Below are 19,152 nucleotides of genomic sequence, written 5' to 3' on the forward strand. Positions count from 1 at the left end.
CAGACACTAAGCAAAAAACTGAGTTACGCCCGGTCTGGGGGCGAGGGTGTATGCGGCGGAGGAGGAGCTAACTCTTTTTTTGTATACTTAGTGTCAGCCTCCAGACGGCAGAAGCACACACCCACAGTCTCTGTGTCCCCCAATGAGACGAAGGAGAAATATTCATAGTTCAGTAACCAAAGATCGACAAACAATGAAGCAGAAAACTTTACGAAAACCAAAATTTGTTTGAGTCTCAAAACTTTTGGCGACAACTGTAGAAGGAATTAACTTAGAATCCATCAAGGAGTCGATGTCATGGGGAGTTTGTATATCTAGTGTCTCTTTTCTCAACTCCTCTGAACTGATTTTCGACCACAGACCACATAGAAGTTGAGTTGAACTTTGATGTGGTCATAAATCAGGTGAAAGCTCAGAAATAAAAACATAACATGGTTATGGACTGCCCATCGGAAGAAGCTCATGAACCAATTTTCAGCTAACTCATTCTGGAGCTAGCAATGAGCAGAGAAACAAAGAGCTTGCAAAAAAAACAAAGGACTAGCACTTTTGATTAAATTGTAAAAATGATTTTAAAACACAAAATAGAAAATTGTCCCCAATGCGCCCACATAAGTGTGAGGAGCAGCTGTTTTATCAGGTAGGCTGCCTGGAATCTGCTCCATATAGGCCATTAGTGCCTACCATCACAGAAGAACGCTCATGACTCTGATCTATGGATTAAACCTCTGGTCACGTTACCTTGACGTATTGGATATCTTTTACGGAGCTAAGTTCTGGGAGGCCAGCTGTCAGCATGAGTGCAAAGAGGGTGATGATGAGGTTTCCATTCCTACGAAGGATCAAGTACGCATCCTCGCAGCACTGCCGAAACCTGCATGGAAGCAACCAAAAACTGAAAAAAGCCTCATCAGGATCTGCAGAGCAGAAGAAATCACCGGTTTGTCATGTTTGACCCGTTCTTACACATTGCTGACTTTTCTATGGTATTCACACTATGGTATGGTCCTGCCAAGATGTCCGTGGACCAGTAGGGTCATCAGAATGAAAATTCACAATTTGTCATTTTTACTAATGGAGCAACGACTAGTGTTACTGAAGTACAATATAAAAACAAGGGGACAAATTACCTGCCAAATTTTTCTGTGTTCCCCGGTTTCCCTTGTTGGATAACATGAATGAAGTCATAAGTAAGAATAAAGGGTCCGCGCTCCCTCTTAATTTTAAACTTGGACTTGAAGTTTCCCAGAATGTGACCAAAATCAATGTGGAACAGCTGAAAGGTAACGAGACACAAGGCTATACAGAAATTCTGCATTTAGCACTTCATGAAGGTGGACAGACAGACAGACCCCCCATAACCCACAAGTACACCAAGGGTAAAGTAAAAAACTTTCAGAATTACACAGTTTTGAGGAAGACACAAGTCCATCGAGTTCAACCTATTCTGTAACAAGTTGACCCAGAGGATGGCAAAACCCCATGAGACAAATGTAAGCTACCCCATATTAATGGAAGAATTCACTCCCGACTCCACATACGGCAATCAGACTAGTTTCCTGGATCAACGTCCCAAAATCTAGCACCCATAACTAAAGCTGAGCAAAATATTCCCATGTTGGTAGCCTGTGGCCGCTGGGCCAGAGCCTTACAGACTCCTCCAACCTCCCGGCTTCCCTAGTGCCTGTTCTGATTAGTCGGCCCGGTGTCACCGTTACAGCATGAGGCCTACACGAGGAAGGGTTGGAGTTACTACCTACGCTTTCTCTATGCGATCACTGTGCCTTACCGTTAACAACAGAGTAATGGGGGCAGGGTTCTTGTGCAGCAAGCTGCCTCCCGGTACGGTAAGATCAATCTATGTCTTTTTCTTTTACCAAAATCATTGTTTCACCAAAATTACCATTATAATATAAAAAGCAAACTACACAGCTAATCAGAGGGACTTTTATCAAATAGCTAGGATGGAACCAGAGCGCTAATGTTAGGGGGCGCAGATGTTATTATAGCAATTGGGTGAAGGCCCCATGGTCACCCTACTATAGACTAGTGCTTATTTTCTGGCCTGCGACAACAATCTTTATCCCTGTGACATCACTGTGATCTTAAAACACCGCAGTGACATCACTAGGTTTACTTTCACATTTCTGTGAACGTGACGGTGTGCACCATTTTTATATTATGACAGCACAGTGTTATGACCCTTCCTATGACTCCAAGTATTATCCATGCGCTGTGACATCATGTTGTGCATTATCCCTGTCTGTGGCATCACTGTGGTCACTTCTCTTGTGCTGTCACATGAATGAGCTCTTTAAACATTAGCTGTGAAACCTCCATTAGCTGTGACATCACTGTGCACCCTACTTTCAGCACCCTACTTTCATACCATGACATCACTGACCTTTCCTAGGACTACAAGTGTTGATGGACTGTGACATCGCTGTGTGCATGATCCCTTGTACTGTGACAAGTTATTTCTGTGGATCATCATAACATACCAGTGTTTCATCACATACTACAGAAGCCCTGTATGGCCCAGAAATACTCACCGGCACACACTCAGTTTCTTACCTGTCCTGTTTTTCTGACCATGATGTTGTCGTTGTGCCTGTCCCCAATGCCGAGGACATAAGTAGCTACACAGTAGCCAGCGCAGGACAGGGTGAACTCCTCAATAGCTTGCTCCAGATGATCTCTATACAGAAGGGAAGGAACAGTGTAATGAGGAACAAGCTGTACACCAGTCCGATTTTAGACAAAGTGGGGGCCCTAGGCAAATGCCTAGTTTGCCTGCCCCTAACGCCGACCAAGGCTGTACACTCTAAGACATGATGTGGTAGAAATCGATCTGAGAGTAAAACACAGAAAATAATTAGAGGAAGATGCAAAAAGTGAGAATTACCCTGCATTGTACTCCTTGATCCAGTTGAGCAGAGCATCTTTGTTGAAGGCAGCCGCTGCCGCCAAGTTGGTGCAGTTAAGCTGGATGTCGGCGATGGTCTCTGCTGCTGATACCACTTCTATCAGGCCACATCGATCTCCTGTTGCCAGGCATCCGTAAGGTATTATCCTGAAACACAAGAGTATTAGCACCACAATAATACCTGCAGATCAGAGACGGATGTGCCGCAGCTTCTGTAATGTCAGCTATTCTATATGCCACCAGCAGATGGCGCTGTCCTACTTATTATAATATTACCATACGCAATGAAGGGGGATATAATTAGCATGATTAGAGGGAACACTTCCATCCATTGTCCTTACGCATGTAGTGCTGGGTTCACATCACATTTATAATGCACGCAGGGAAAACACACAAGCTACGTGCTTTTATAGCGCTAGATTATCCAGACAGAGACCAAAAGCGTGTACTTTGGGCCTTCTTCTGCCTATTACATGTCAATGTATCTTAAAAGTAAAAAAAAAGTGCAGAATGGTGAAAGCTTTTTGATTTTTTTATACAATTGAATCTTATGAGCGACAGATGCTTCTACTTCCTGTATATAGTGCAGATGTAAATAAAAAAAACCCATACCATAAAGAATAATTTCAGAACTTTTCCACCTTTAATGTCAACCATTATCTGAAAACATAGAAACATAGAATTGTAGAGTTGGAAGGGACCTCCTGGGCCATCTGGTCCAACCCCCTGCTCAAAGCAGGATTCGCTAAATCATCCCAGTCAGATGTCTGTCCAGCCTCTGTTTGAAGACTTCCATTGAAGGAGAACGCACCACTTCTCATGGCAGCCTGTTCCACTCATTGATCACTCTAACTGTCAAAAAGTTTTTTCTAATATCTAATCTGTGTCTCCTCCCATTCAGTTTCATCCCATTGCTTCTAGTCTTTCCTTGTGCAAATGAGAATAAAGTTGATCCTTCTACAATGTGACAGCCCTTTAGATATTTGTAGACAGCTATTAAGTCTCCTCTCAGTCTTCTCTTTTGCAAACTAAACATTCCCAAATCCTGCAACCTTTCCTCATAAGACAGGGTTTGCAGACCGGTCACCATTCTGGTCGCTCTTTTCTGAACTTGCTCCAGTTTGTTGATGTCTTTTTTAAAATGTGGTGCCCAAAACTGGACACAATATTCCAGATGAGGTCTGACCAAAGAGGAGTAGAGGGAAATAATGACTTCACGTGATCTAGACTGTATGCTTCTGTTAATACATCCTTCAGTTGAATAATAAACTGAAATGTTTTCAGGTGGAAAATCAAAATAAGGAACTAAAATAATATGGATGCATAAATATACACACCCCTAAAATACTACTTTGTTGAATTTATGACAGCATTCAATCTTTTTGGGTAGGAGTCTATCAGCATTGCACATCTAGAATTGGCAATCTTTGCCCCACTCTTCCTTGAAGTAGCGTTCCAAATCCATCCTAGTGAGGGGGCATCTTTTGTGTACAGCGCCCTCTTCGGCTCACCCACAGATTTTCAAATGGATTCAGGTCTGGGCTCTGGTTGGTCCTTTCCAAAAGTTTGATCTTCTTCTGACAAATCCATTCTTTTGTTGATATGGAGGCATGCTAAGCGTTGCTACCAGTCTTAAAGATGAAAGTCCTCTTCACCTTCAGCTTTTTAGCAGAGAGCTAAAGGTTTTGTTGCAGAATTGACTGCTATTTGAAATGATTTAAAATTCCCTCTTGACTAAAACCGCAGTTTGCGGTGTCAAAATACAGCCACAAATGACAATGCTGCCTCCACCATGCTTCACTGTGGGTATGTTGTTCTTTTGGTGATGCGCAGTGTAGGCTTTACACCAAACATATCTTTTGGAATTTTGGCCAAAAAGTTCAACCTTTGTCTCATCAGACCATAAGACATTTTCCCGTATGCCTTTGGCAGAATTGATGTAAGTTTTGGCAAATGGCTTTGCAAGAAAAGGCTTCTTCTTGCCACCCCACCCAAAAGGCCAGATATTAACAGTTAGAGATTGTTGTCCCGTACAGTACACAACTAATACTTGTCAGAAATTCCTGCAGCTTCTATAATGTTGTTGAATGCCTCTTGGCAGACTCTCGGACAAATTTTCATCTGGTCTTATCAATTTGTGAGAGATGTACTAGTACTAGGTAATATCCCTTTAGTGCCAAATTTCAACCACTTTTTGACAATTATCTTCGTGGTGTTCCACAGTATATTTAATGCCTTGGAAATATTTTGTACCCTTCCCCTGACTGATAATTTTCAACAAAAGACCCCTTTGCTGTGTTGTAAGCTGTTTACAGGCGATGGCTTTTGCTGTAAAATGTAACTAAGAAAATGTCAGGAAAATCCTACTAGAACAGCTAAACATTATATGGGGTTAATCAGAATCACTGTAAATGATGGCAGCGGTGTACTGACTACTATGCTATATGAGTGTAAATATGATTAGCCAATTCTGGAGGCAACCGCATCCCCAGTTATAAGGGGAGTTCACACGCCCCCGTTACACACTGCGATATCGCTAGCAATATCGCTGTAAAGTCACCGATTTTGTGACGTTGCAGCGATATCGCTGCATGTGATACTTACCTCCGACCGGCTCCCCCGCTGGTTATCGCTGATCGTGCGAGAAGCTGCTGGACCATTCCTCGTCGTCCACTTCCTGCGGCGCTTCCTGTGGTGTCGACGAGCGACGCGTGGAGCCGGGCGGGAGGACGCAGGATCGCCACGTCTGACAGGTAAGTAGCGATCCCCGTCCCCTGCGATGTCGCTGGTGAGATCTGCCTGTGTGGCAGCTCACTAGCGACCACCTAGCGATTCACCAGCGATCCTGACCGCGTCATATCGCTGGTCGGGATCGCTGGTGAGTCGCTAGGTGTAACGGTACCCTTATGCAACCACAATATTTTAGTTTTGTTTTTATTTTCCCTTTCAAAATTATTTCAATGCTTTCTGTTTGTTTCTCAATGGATCTGTATAGATTACAATTGACACTAAAGATGGAAAAAACTATGAAATGCTTATTCTTGGTATGATTTTTTTTTATGGCAAAATTCTGGCATTTTAACCAGGGGTGTGTAGACTTTTTATATCCATTGTATCATAGAATATTATGAAGCCTTATGCTCAATGTATACATTACACAAAGGCCATAAAAGTGATGAGAACATAGTGTAAGTGAACACCGACGTCCCCATACAGAAAAGGTCAGTAACCTGTGCAGTACAACTAGCTGCACAAGAGCGAGATTGCTGCAGGTTGCCGAATCCTGCTGCACTGGAGAAACTATTCCTTGTTTTCCTTGAATCTAGTCTAAAAAAAAGTGAAACTGTAATAAGTGAATAAAGCCAAGCGTTTCTTCTCACTCCCTACATCCAGCTGTATACAGGTGACCATATGGCTATTTATTCGCTGGGGATAATGCTCTGGGTACACAGGAGTCAGTACAGCTGGCATCACACGGTGCTCGGCGGAGGAGACAGCTCGGTGCTAAGTGCTGCCAGGGTCACTGGGTCACTTGGCCTTATTTCATTTGTCAAACCCATAGTATGGAAGTCGTGGGCGCAAGGCCAGTAACTTCCCGTCCAGAGGCCGAGCGCTGACAGCCGAGCTCCCAAGAGAAGCAGCAGGAGGGGAGTATAAAAACATCCTTGTCAAGAGCAGCTCTGACAGGAGTCAGCGGGAGGACAAGTCCTACACGTGGGGGGGGGAAGAAAGAGAAGACGCGTCTCACCTGTCAGGTTCTTAGAGATTAGGACACTGCTGTGTGCATGGACATTACATCTGTACAGACATGTCCCATGTGCGGTCTCCCATTGTCAGGGTACGGGGACAACTACTAATGTATGTGATCCCTATATAGGACAGGCTGTGCCCAAAGCCAAACACGACAAGATAAGAACCTCATGTAGACCCTTCTGGGCTAGGAGAGTTGTGTGGTCCCATACCAATATCAGGCCTACGTGGAAGAAGCTTACCGGAGATCCAGCCCCGACTCCTTCCACAGCATGTCCATCAGGCGGAGGAGCTGGAGAGCGAGCATATCCTGGCGTAAATCTGTGCAAAGACACGTAGAGAGGATCTCTAAGTACACTGATATTCACTGGGATGACGGCAGACAAAAATGACAATTTACTTTCAACCAGGAATAAACAAAAACAGAAAATGAAGCAGCTGTCAATCACACCCGCAGAACAGACATTACCCCAGAAATGTACAGTGGGTACGGAAAGTATTCAAACCCCTTTTAAATTTTTCACTCTTTGATTCATTGCAGCCATTTGGTAAATGCAAAAAAGTTCATTTTTTCTCATTAATGTACACTCTGCACCCCATCTTGGCTGGAAAAAAAACCGAAATGTAGAAATTTTTGCTAATTTATTACAAAATAAAAAGTGAAATATCACATGGTCAAAACTATTCAGACCCTTTGCTCAGACACTCATATTTATGTCACATGCTGTCCATTTCCTTGTGATCCTCTTTGAGATGGTTCTACTCCTTCATTGGAGTCCAGCTGGGTTTAATTAAACTGATAGGACTTGATTTGGAAAGGCACACACCTGTCTATATAAGACTCACAGCTCACAGTGCATGTCAGACCAAATGAGAATCATGAGGTCAAAGGAACTGGCCAAGGAGCTCAGAGACAGAATTGTGGCAAGGCACAGATCTGGCAAAGGTTATAAAAGAATTTCTGCAGTACTCAAGGTTCCTAAGAGCATAGTGGCCTCCATAATCCTTAAATAGAAGATGTTTGGGACCACCAGAAGTCTTCCTAGACCTGGCCATCCAGCCAAACTGAGCAATCATGGGAGAAGAGCCTTGGTGAGAGAGGTAAAGAAGAACCCCAAGATCACTGTGACTGAGCTCCACAGATGCAGTAGGGAGATGGGAGAAAGTTCCACAAAGTCAACTATCACTGCAGCACTCCACCAGTCGGGCCTTTATGGCAGAATGGCCTGACGAAGCCTCTCAGTGCCAGACATATGAAAGCCTGCATAGTGTTTGCTAAAAAACACATCAAGGACTCCCAGACTATGAGAAATAAGAGTCTCTGGTCTGAAGAGATGAAGATAGACCTTTTTAGTGATAATTCTAAGCGGTTTGTGTGGAGAAAACCAGGCACTGCTCATCACCTGCTCAAAACAATCCCAACAGTGAAACATGGTGGTGGCATCATCATGCTATGGGGGTATTTTTCAGTTGCAGGGACAGGACGACTGGCTGCAATTGCAGGAAACATGAATGCGGCCAAGTACAGAGATATCCTGGATGAAAACCTCTTCCAGAGTGCTCTGGACCTCAGACTTCACCTTCAAACAAGACAATGACCCTAAGCACACAGCTAAAATAACAAAGGAGTGGCTTCAGAACAACTCTGTGACCATTCTTGACGGGCCCAGCCAGAGCCCTGACCTAATCCCAATTGAGCATCTCTGGAGAGACCTGAAAATGGCTGTCCACCCACGTTCACCATCCAACCTGATGGAATTGGAGAGAATCTGCAAGGAAGAATGGCAGAGGATCCCCAAATCCAGGTGTGAAAAGCTTGTTGCAACATTCCCAAGAAGACTTATGGCTGTACTAGCTCAAAAGGGTGCTTCTACTCAATACTGAGCAAAGGGTCTGAATACTTATGACCATGTGAGATTTCAGTTTTTCTTTTTTAATAAATTTGCAAAAATTTCTACATTTCTGTTTTTTTTCAGCCAAGACGGCTCAACATTAATGAGAAAAAAAAATTAATTTTTCTGAATTTACCAAATGGCTGCAATGAAACAAAGAGTGAAAATTTTAAAGGGGTCTGTATACTTTCCGTGCCCACTGTAAACTCCCTTGCTGTATATATGAACGACAATGTCTGATTGTAGATGTGCAGTCTAAAAGACGTTCACCCCGATGGCACCTGGTCTGTAAGGGTCTTGACGTAATACAGCAGCGTCAATAGCTTAACCCACTAAATACATCTATCAATGGGATAAATGATGAATGGATGATGGCTGCTGCTCAGATGCCCAACAATCACGAGTTCAGGGGTCTTAAATTCGCCTATGTGCCTGCTTGACCACTGTTTTAGCCACTTGTATATGACTGATGGATGGCCATCTCCTCCAGTGCCATAAAAGTGAAAGGAGCAATAGTCAAGCATATGCAGAGCTGCGTCCCTAACACTAAGACCCCTATTATCAAGATATCCGATAGACCCCAAGTGATCAAAGATTTATCACGTATCCTCTAATATTCATGTTGCCCAGCAGAAACATGGATTTTTGTGATAACTCACCGTAAAATCCTTTTCTCCGAGACGCTCATTGGGGGACACAGGTACTGTGGGGTGTATGCTACTGCCACCTGGAGGCTGACACTAAGTGAAAAAAAGAGGTTAGCTCCTCCTCCGCCGTATACACCCTCGCCCCGACTACGGGCGGAAACCAGTTTGGTGCAAAAGCAGTAGGAGATCAAACAAAAATTAGACAACATCAACCTTAATAAAGGTAACAACCTGTCTAGAAAATAATCACCCTAATCTCACACAGAGAGCATATTAAATAAAACAGAAGCCACCTTGGCTATCAGGGTGGGTGATGTGTCCCCCAATGAGCGTCTCGGAGAGAAGGATTTTACGGTGAGTTATCACAAAAATCCATGTTTCTCCTTCGCCTCATTGGGGGACACAGGTATTGTGGGACGTCCTAAAGCAGTCCCTGGGTGGGTAGTTGACTCACCGATCCAAGCTACATGCACCTCCTGTCTAAAGGTGCGTCACCGCTGCTTGGAGAATACTTCTACCCAGGCACGCATCCACTGAAGCCTGAGTATGGATATTGTAATGTTTAGTAAACGCGTGCAGGCTGGACCAGGTTGCTGCCTTGCAAACCTGTTCCGCCGACGCCTGGTGCTGGAGCGTCCAAGAGGCGCCCCCTGCCCGAGTAGAGTGTGCTCTGATCCCTACTGGAATCGGCACGCTTCTTATGCGGTAGGACTCCTGAATAGCCAAACAAATCCATCTGGCTATGGTCGATTTTGAGGCAGCAAGTCCCTTCCTGTGACCTTCAGGGAGCACAAACAGCATGTCTGACTGACGAAAGGGTGCCGTCCATGACACGTACCTCCTGAATGCTCTCACCAGGTCCAAAGTATGAAAGGCCTTTTCCACACGGTGTACCAGTGCTGCAAAAAAAGAGGGCAAGACAATATCCTCATTAATGTGAAATGAGGAAACGACTTTTGGCAAAAAAAGGAGGAGCTGGTCTAAGAACCACCTTGTCCTTGTGAAAGGTCAGAAACGGGGCTCGACAAGCTAGTGCTGCCAGCTCAGAGACCCGCCTGATTGATGTTATAGCTACCAGGAACACCACCTCCCAGGAAATGTCTGACAAAGAGACATCCTGAAGCGGCTCAAATTGAGCTTCCGGCAGAACACTTAAGACCAGGTTAAGGTCTCAGGCGTCCATAGGTGCCTTATAGGGAGGGGTATACCAAGTGGGAGACCCACTGGATGAAAGTCCTTACCTGCAGGTTGGTCGCAATCCTTCAAAAAGGACGGATAAAGCTGATACCTGTCTCCTGAGAGAACTGGAGGCCAAGCCTGAGTCTGTGCCAGACTGGCGAAAAACTAAGATGCTAGGGAGAGAGAATCTCAGTGGAGAATAACCGCGGCGTCGTCACCATGCAAAGAAAAACTTTCCAGGTGTGGTGGTAACTTCGTGCCGAGGTAGGCTTCCGGGTGCTAACCATTGTAGCAACCACTTTGTACCGAAAACCCCGCCTGAATCCGAATTTAAGATTCAACGGCCAAACCGTCAAACCCAGGGCCCGTAAGTTCAGGGAAGATCGGCCCCTGAGAAAGTAGATCTGAGTGTTATGATAGTCGCCATGACACGTCGGCGAGCAGCTGCACTAGATCTGCATACCACGCCCGACGAGGCCAGTCTGGGGCCAGCAGAATCGCTGGCACCCCCTCTGCCTTGATCTTCTTGATGACCCTCGGAAGTAGTGGCAGCAGGGAAAAAAGGTATGGGAGGCGAAACAGGTTCCATGGCAGAACCAGCGCATCCACGGCGATTGCCTGCGGGTCCCGGGACCGGGCGACCAATACGGACACCTTGGCGTTCACCCTGGAAACCATCAGATACACATCCGGTGTTCCCCACCGTTGGCAAATCTGCTGAAAGACCTCGGAGTGCAATGACCATTCCCCGGACGCAAGTCCCTGTCGGCTGAGGAAGTCTGCCGCCCAGTTTTCTACACTCGGGATGTGGACCGCCGATATCACTAAGCGGTTCCTCTCGGCCCAGTGAAGAACGTGCCCTACCCCGCGCATGGTTGCCCCCTTGGTGATTTATGTAAGCCACCATCGTGGCGTTGTCCGACTGGATCCGGACTGGACGGCCTGATAGAAGGTGATGAAAATGTTGCAGATTAAACCGGATTGCCCGTATCTGCAACAAGTTGATCGGGAGGCGTGCCTCCTGCGGCGACCACCGTCCCTGGGTTGTGTGGTGGCGAAAAACCGCTCCCCAGCCGAGAGGATGACAAAAGGGTGTGCTGCAGGGGGAGAAGGTGAAACTGGGCGAACGGGGTCGCTTCCATCGCTGCCACCATTTTTCCTAGAATCCTCTAGCAGGAAACGGATGGTGTGAGAGACTGGTTGGCGCAGTACCCGCGCCCCCTGCCGGAGGGCTAAGGCCTTGTCTCGAGGGAGAATTACCAACCCTCGGAACGTGTCGAAGGCCATCCTCTGGGTTGGGACAAGGGATGACTTCTATACGTTGACCAACCACCCTAAACTGGCAAGAGTATCTAGCGTGATGCTGACACTTTCCTCGCATGCCCGCCTTGAAGGGCTCTTGACCAAGAGGTCGTCTAATTAAGGCAATACGACTATGCCCCGGGAGTGCAGGATGGCCATGGGGACTGCCATGACCCTTGTGAACAATGACCGTTGATGGCAAAGCATAGAAACCTTGATGCGGAGGGAAACTGAGGATATGCAGACAGGCGTCCTGGCTATCGATAGAGGCCAAGTACTCTTCCAGCCCCATCGCCGACATAACTGAACGGAGAGACTCCCACCGGAACTGTCTGATCCTGATAAATTTGTTCAGGAGCTTTAGTTCCAAAACGGGCCTGACCGACCCGTCCTTTTTGGGGACTGCAAACAGGTTGGAATAGAAGCCCTGAGTCTTCTCGTTTTCCGGTACTGGAAAGATGACTCCATTGTGGCTGAGCGAATTGATGGCTCCTAGTAGCGCCTTTGCCAGGGTATCCACCTTGGGAAGACGTTAAAGAAAAAATCGTATTGGGGGGTACCTGGCAAATTCTATCTTGTACCCCGTGGACACCAGCTCTCTCACCCATGTGTTGCGTGCGACATTGAGCTAGGCGTGGTGAAACCAGAGTAGACGACCGCCAACCTTGTTGGTGTCGCCTGGCAGATGCCCGGAGCCATTTGGCTGCAGATCTTTGGGACCTAGATCCTCTTGACCTGGATCGGTTAGCCAGCATTCTGCCCAATGGGTTGGCTCTATATGAGACCTGTCGATCCCTATTCTGGTTGGGGTGCCCTGACGCGGCGGAATTAGCCGCTGTCGCCCACCCGGGGTTGCGAAAGGCCCGAAAAACACGACGGAAACTGGTGACGAAACGGCGGTTTGACCTTTTGTTGAGGAAGAAACAACGCTCTTGCATCCTGTGGAGTCGGAGACGAGCTGATCTAACCTCTCTCTGAACAGATGGCCACACTGGTATGGTAGCGCTGTCACTGACTTCTTTGAGGCCGCATCGGCCCGCCATGCCCTAAACCATAGAGCTCTCCAAATGGAGATTGCACTTTCGGCTGCAAGTGCCGCGCAGTTGGCCGCATCTAAAGATGCATTGATCAAGTAGTCCCCCGCCATGGCTATTTGATTTACGATTTCTGATACTTCAGCTGGTAGGTCTATGTCTTGCAAGGCTCTACTCAACGATTCTGACAAAGAAATCATGGCCTTGGCTACCCACGTTGCTGCAAACGAGGGAGAGAGTGCTGATCCCGATGCCTCAAAACACTGAGCGAGCCAAAGGATACCTTGCCTCTGTGTCATTGCACTATGTCCTCAAATTCAGGGTGAGTGCAAAATACTCTAGGGGGACGCTTGACTCGCTTAAATGACACCTTATGGCCCAAAGCCAGAGTGGAATCATCCTCAATCCCTGGATCTGGTTGACTGCTTCTATGAGACTGTCAACCGCTTCCTGACCCCCCGGTGTATCCAGGTCAAGGGGTTCGTCCGAGTCGTAGTCCGAGCCCTGCTCGCTATCTACTGCTGGTAATGGGGAGCGAGAAGCCGAGCTCACGGATGCCAAGGCACCGGATGAACTGGGAGACGCCGTGTGGGTTCGTTTCCCCCGGGTCAGCCTGGAGTGAGAGCAGCGCCTGCAGGCCGGAGGCTCCTGTTAGGTAGAGGACCCCTCTAAGACAGGCGAGCCATTGTCCCTGCCACTATCTGGGGCCTGAAGGGACTCGATTGATCTCATAAGTGACGCCATGGATTGCGACAGTGATAACGCCGATTCCGGGGGACCTGGTACCCTGGGCTCGGTCACAGGGGAGGGCTCCTGGGCGCAATCGGACTCGCAGGCTTCGCATACTCGCTTGGTCTACGCCTGCGGAAAAGCGGACCGACAGGAGATGCACGCAGCGTATAAAAACGTATGCATCTTAGGTTTTCCTGACATGCTGTACCTGTCAGACCTCCGTGCTGAAAACACCGCCGGGGGAGGACGCTCTTCGTTTCTCTTAGAAGCACTCTCTGTGGGGCTAGGGGGCAACACTTACCCCAATCCTGTGTCCCCTGTGTCCTGGCGTGCAAGACACTGATTCATTCTGCGCGCCACACTGCAGGCGGGCCCCCGGAAGAAAGGGATCCTGGGGGCGGTACTTCCAAGTGCGGCCTAACTTCGGCCTGAAGCCGGGGCCTAAATTTCTTCGGCGTCCGCCCAGGCCCCGGGGGTGGGGCAGCCGTGACGCAACGCCGGGGGCGGGGACTTCCGGCCGCGGCCTAGCGACGGCTGAAGCCGCGGCCTCGATTTCACCATCTGCCCGGGGGCCAGAACCAAGGCCGGGAACCTTGCTGCTTTTGTTCTGACCAAGCGTCAGCTGTCCAGATCAACAGTGAGTACGAATTGTGAGGTTTTTCGCCCTTTCTGTTGCAAGCGCTTGGAGACAAAGAGACTTCAACACACAAGCCGTGGTCAAATCACTTTATCCGCCCATCTCTGCTCACCCAGGAGAAGTTAAGCGCCGCAGCAGGAGCCCTCCCCGGCCATCCTCCACCGTCCAGCTCAGGTAGAGGGGAGGGGAGGCCATATGAAAAAAGGACGGTGCAGGCACCCTAACTCCATCTAATCCTTTGCAGGGGTGAGGAGAGGTACCGTCTGCCGCCTTGCCGCGCAGCAGTCTTAGCATTGGTGGGACAGTGGGGGTCGCACGGACTACACTTGTGCCTCTGTGCAGCCTAGGGTTTCAACATGCCAGGGTGGACAGGGCTAAGACCGGCATCATGTCCCACGGTGCGGGAGAGGATACGTGGAGGGACACTCACACGTGCTCGCCCGTTGTAGGTTGGGGGAGATCGGCCCCTTTCAATAGGGTCCGTCGCCCGTATCTCACCTCTGTGGTCTGACAATATCCCACGCTGCGGGAGAGGATACGTGGAGGGATACTCGCACGTGCTCGCCCGTTGTTAGTTTGGGGAGATCGGACCCCTTCAATAGGATCCGTCGCCCTTATCTCATCTTCATGCGAAAAAAGGACAAAAAACCCCCGTTGCGGGAGAGGATACGTGGAGGGATACTCGCACGTGCTCGCCCGTTGTTGGTTTGAGGAGATCGGACCCTTTCAATAGGGTCCGTCGCCCCTGTCTTATCTTCATGGGGAAAAAGAAAAAAAAAAAAATCAGTCTGGAAACAGACAGACGTGTGCCTCCAACAGACACTAAGCAAAAACTGGTTTCAGCCCGCAGTCGGGGCGAGGATGTATACGGCGGAGGAGAGCTAACCTCTTTTTTTCACTTAGTGTCAGCCTCCAGGCGGCAGTAGCGTACACCCCACAGTACCTGTGTCCCCCAATGAGGCGAAGGAAAAAAGTCAAGCTTTATATATTAAAAAGAACATGTCGTCATGTCAAAAATATGGGATTCTTACAAAAAGGCTAAGTGTAGGCGACCACTGCCTTATGTGTAGGACACATCAGCAGTGTATATTCCAGGCTGAGGACTGGGCGCAGGTTTCATCCATAAGTACGGTACACACCTGTATGTGTATCTAGCTATATACACGCTAACTTACCATCTCCATTTTTGAAGATGATCCCTGTATTCTCCCCTCCAAAGCCTTTATTGCTGTATACAATCCACAGAGGTTTCATCTTGGATTCCATGTACTTGCACTTGTCTATACTGTCCATAGAAAAGAAAAGATGTGAGCAGAAAGTCTTAGGGTCATTTCCTTGTGTATAAAGGTGCAATGTGGACAAAGTCCCCGATCTCAACTAATTATAACTAATTTAGAGAGCAGCGTCCTGGCACCAATCTATGCTAGTGATAATCAATGACTCTTCAAAAGTCTCGAAATTTCGGGGGATAATGTGAAATCTGAAAAGTTCACTGTGTATACCACTGGTCTAAGCCATATAGAAATCTCCAAAGGACTGGGGAGTGACTTCCCATAGTTATCACACCATCAAATTCCCATTTACTCCATATACCTGATGCAGGGGTCCACTTCTGTGAGCCCACCTAGAAGAAAGGGGAACTTACACAAGGTCAGAGAGGGTGACTCTGGGGTTGAGGGGTGACTGGACATCACTGATAGCTTCCCTGTAAGCATTTTGCTTCAAACAGGCGTGCATGGTTTCCTTGTTCTTCACCCTGCTTTGCTTCATTGCATTGAGCTTAATCAGGCCGTTTAAGGTACGCAGCTTGTTGAGAGCCTCCACCTAAGAACAAGACCATCTGAAGTCACTGAAGGAAAAATCTTACCATAGTGGACAGTAAAACGCATCAGGGTTAAACTGACTTCTGAGATTTGAGACAGTGTGTGATTTCCACACTGGTGGTCACAAGCCAACTAGTCTCATCCAGCTGCTCTCATTGCTCTTCTATTAAGAGTAACTGGATGAGACTAGTCAGCATGGGACCACCAGAGGGCAAATCACATACATGTGGCCAAGTGAGTGCTCCCTCGCATGGGGAATAGAGTGACAGCACACAGCGCAGTGCACACGGTCACAATTTAGCAGACTGTTCATCTTAGACTGGAAAGCCCTTTAAAAAGGATATTATAACCCTTGACATTTATTTCAACTTTTTAAACCTGAACCTTTTTTTTTTTTTTTTTCAAAACTACGGCCGTCATCCTATCTGTCGAGGCCGCTAAATCCAGTTGAAGAATATAGGAACGGGTTGCAGTGAGTGTATGGCATTTCCTGAGTATATGTCATGCATATATAGGGTAAGGATACCCCTTTATTGGCATCTTAACTGTGCCAGATTAGAAGATCTTCTGGATCCTTGTATGGTCATAGAGTATGTTAAAGAAGGATGAATTTCGATATAAATATATGAACATTTTCTGTAAAGATCGGAGGAAATTAATGACGTATATGTGGATGATATTGCACATGAGCGCTCAGCGTGCACTTTATGCTGCTCACCTGTTTGGACAGCACCTTCATGTGAGCCACGCTGCCCCGACAATAAGCTTCCAGCAGCAAACCAAACTGCACTGACACCGCAGGGATGTGAATCTCAGCCCTATAGCCAGAAACATCAGAAAGAGGAGAGCAGATATGACATATGATGCACTTATGCCAATTACAACAACATCAGACCCATAGAGCTGTACTGCAAACATACATATTCCCTATTGCTATCTGCCATAGGTTATGCATGCAGCTTCATTTCTTCCCCCTTCCCCTGTGTGCTGAGAGGCTTATATGCCTTGCCAAGTCAAGCACCAGAGGCATTTTTTGAATTCCTTATACAATAATTATGTGGGTTTCATTGTAACATACAGTGGGGCAAAAAAGTATTTAGTCAGTCAGCAATAGTGCATGTTCCACCACTTAAAAAGATGAGAGGCGTCTGTAATTTACATCATAGGTAGACCTCAACTATGGGAGACAAACTGAGAAAAAAAAATCCAGAAAATCACATTGTCCGTTTTTTTTTCATTTTATTTGCATATTATGGTGGAAAATAAGTATTTGGTCAGAAACAAGCAATCAAGATTTCTGGCTCTCACAGACCTGTAACTTCTTCTTTAAGAGTCTCCTCTTTCTTCCACTCATTACCTGTAGTAATGGCACCTGTTTAAACTTGTTATCAGTATAAAAAGACACCTGTGCACACCCTCAAACAGTCTGACTCCAAACTCCACTATGGTGAAGACCAAAGAGCTGTCAAAGGACACCAGAAACAAAATTGCAGCCCTGCACCAGGCTGGGAAGACTGAATCTGCAATAGCCAACCAGCTTGGAGTGAAGAAATCAACTGTGGGAGCAATAATTAGAAAATGGAAGACATACAAGACCACTGATAATCTCCCTCGATCTGGTGCTCCATGCAAAATCCCACCCCGTGGGGTCAGAATGATCACAAGAACGGTGAGCAAAAATCCCAGAACCACGCGGGGGGACCTAGTGAATGAACTGCAGAGAGCTGGGACCAATGTAACAAGGCCTACCATAAGTAACACACTACGCCACCATGGACTCAGATCCTGCAGTGCCAGACGTGTCCCACTGCTTAAGCCTGTACATGTCCGGGCCCGTCTGAAGTTTGCTAGAGAGCATTTGGATGATCCAGAGGAGTTTTGGGAGAATGTCCTATGGTCTGATGAAACCAAACTGGAACTGTTTGGTAGAAACACAACTTGTCGTGTTTGGAGGAAAAAGAATACTGAGTTGCATCCATCAAACACCATACCTACTGTAAAGCATGGTGGTGGAAACATCATGCTTTGGGGCTGTTTCTCTGCAAAGGGGCCAGGACGACTGATCCGGGTACATGAAAGAATGAATGGGGCCATGTATCGTGAGATTTTGAGTGCAAACCTCCTTCCATCAGCAAGGGCATTGATGATGAAACGTGGCTGGGTCTTTCAACATGACAATGATCCAAAGCACACCACCAGGGCAACGAAGGAGTGGCTTCGTAAGAAGCATTTCAAGGTCCTGGAGTGGCCTAGCCAGTCTCCAGATCTCAACCCTATAGAAAACCTTTGGAGGGAGTTGAAAGTCCGCGTTGCCAAGCGAAAAGCCAAAAACATCACTGCTCTAGAGGAGATCTGCATGGAGGAATGAGCCAACATACCAACAACAGTGTGTGGCAACCTTGTGAAGACTTACAGAAAACGTTTGACCTCTGTCATTGCCAACAAAGGATATATCACAAAGTATTGAGATGAAATTTTGTTTCTGACCAAATACTTATTTTCCACCATAATATGCAAATAAAAGGAAAAAAAAACAGACAATGTGATTTTCTGGATTTTTTTTTCTCAGTTTGTCTCCCATAGTTGAGGTCTACCTATGATGTAAATTACAGACGCCTCTCATCTTTTTAAGTGGTGGAACTTGCACTATTGCTGACTGACTAAATACTTTTTTGCCCCACTGTATAAGGGTCTATCCATCAAAGTCATAGGAATAGCGACGATATGGTGATGGGCACACTTTGGTTACATGAGGGCTCCTCCGATAATCTTCAGTATTAGCAGTCATTATATTTGGATATAGATTACAAAATGTGCACATCAGACAGTTTCTGTATGACCTTTAGAGGGTACAGAGAAAAAAATGTAACATTTAAAGAGAACCTGTAACTTGCTTATAAAACTGAGATACATACCTTGTAAAATTCCCTGCGTTCTCCTGATGCTATTGCTTTTTTCATTTTTTCACTATATTGCTCCATTGCAGAATTATTTCTATTTTTTGCTTTTGGAGCTCAGTGTCATGGTGTGTTTTGAGTAGGTGGTGTAGGAGTTAACTCTGAGAGCCTCTCTGTGGATCTGGGGAGGGTTTTTACAGCTTCAGGGGAGAGCCGTCCCCTGTCGCTTATACTCCTATCTGAGTGTGCCCGACCCTGCTCTGTCCGTGCGTCACGCCAATCATTGTCCGTCTGCCTGGTATTCTGACCCTGCTCTGTTACGGTTTACGTCTC

At 46.8% G+C, this 19,152-nt stretch overlaps 1 protein-coding gene across 1 annotated transcript in view; it reads right to left on the reverse strand.

Annotated features, from left to right (window-relative positions):
- Positions 1 to 19,152, reverse strand: part of PIK3CB (phosphatidylinositol-4,5-bisphosphate 3-kinase catalytic subunit beta) — a 222,917-nt gene that overhangs the window by 12,246 nt on the left and 191,519 nt on the right. The window contains exons 16-23 of the mRNA XM_073581310.1: positions 16,641 to 16,740; positions 15,745 to 15,923; positions 15,275 to 15,384; positions 6,919 to 6,997; positions 2,906 to 3,073; positions 2,575 to 2,698; positions 1,131 to 1,276; positions 742 to 874 (exon numbers count right to left, since the gene is read on the reverse strand). Coding sequence (XP_073437411.1) covers positions 742 to 874; positions 1,131 to 1,276; positions 2,575 to 2,698; positions 2,906 to 3,073; positions 6,919 to 6,997; positions 15,275 to 15,384; positions 15,745 to 15,923; positions 16,641 to 16,740 — 1,039 coding nt within the window. The remainder of the gene's footprint in view (positions 1 to 741; positions 875 to 1,130; positions 1,277 to 2,574; positions 2,699 to 2,905; positions 3,074 to 6,918; positions 6,998 to 15,274; positions 15,385 to 15,744; positions 15,924 to 16,640; positions 16,741 to 19,152) is intronic.

This window comes from Dendrobates tinctorius, unplaced genomic scaffold (assembly GCF_039654945.1).
Source record: "Dendrobates tinctorius isolate UK_male_01 unplaced genomic scaffold, ASM3965494v1 ptg000069l, whole genome shotgun sequence".
NCBI classification, from domain to species: Eukaryota; Metazoa; Chordata; class Amphibia; order Anura; family Dendrobatidae; genus Dendrobates; species Dendrobates tinctorius.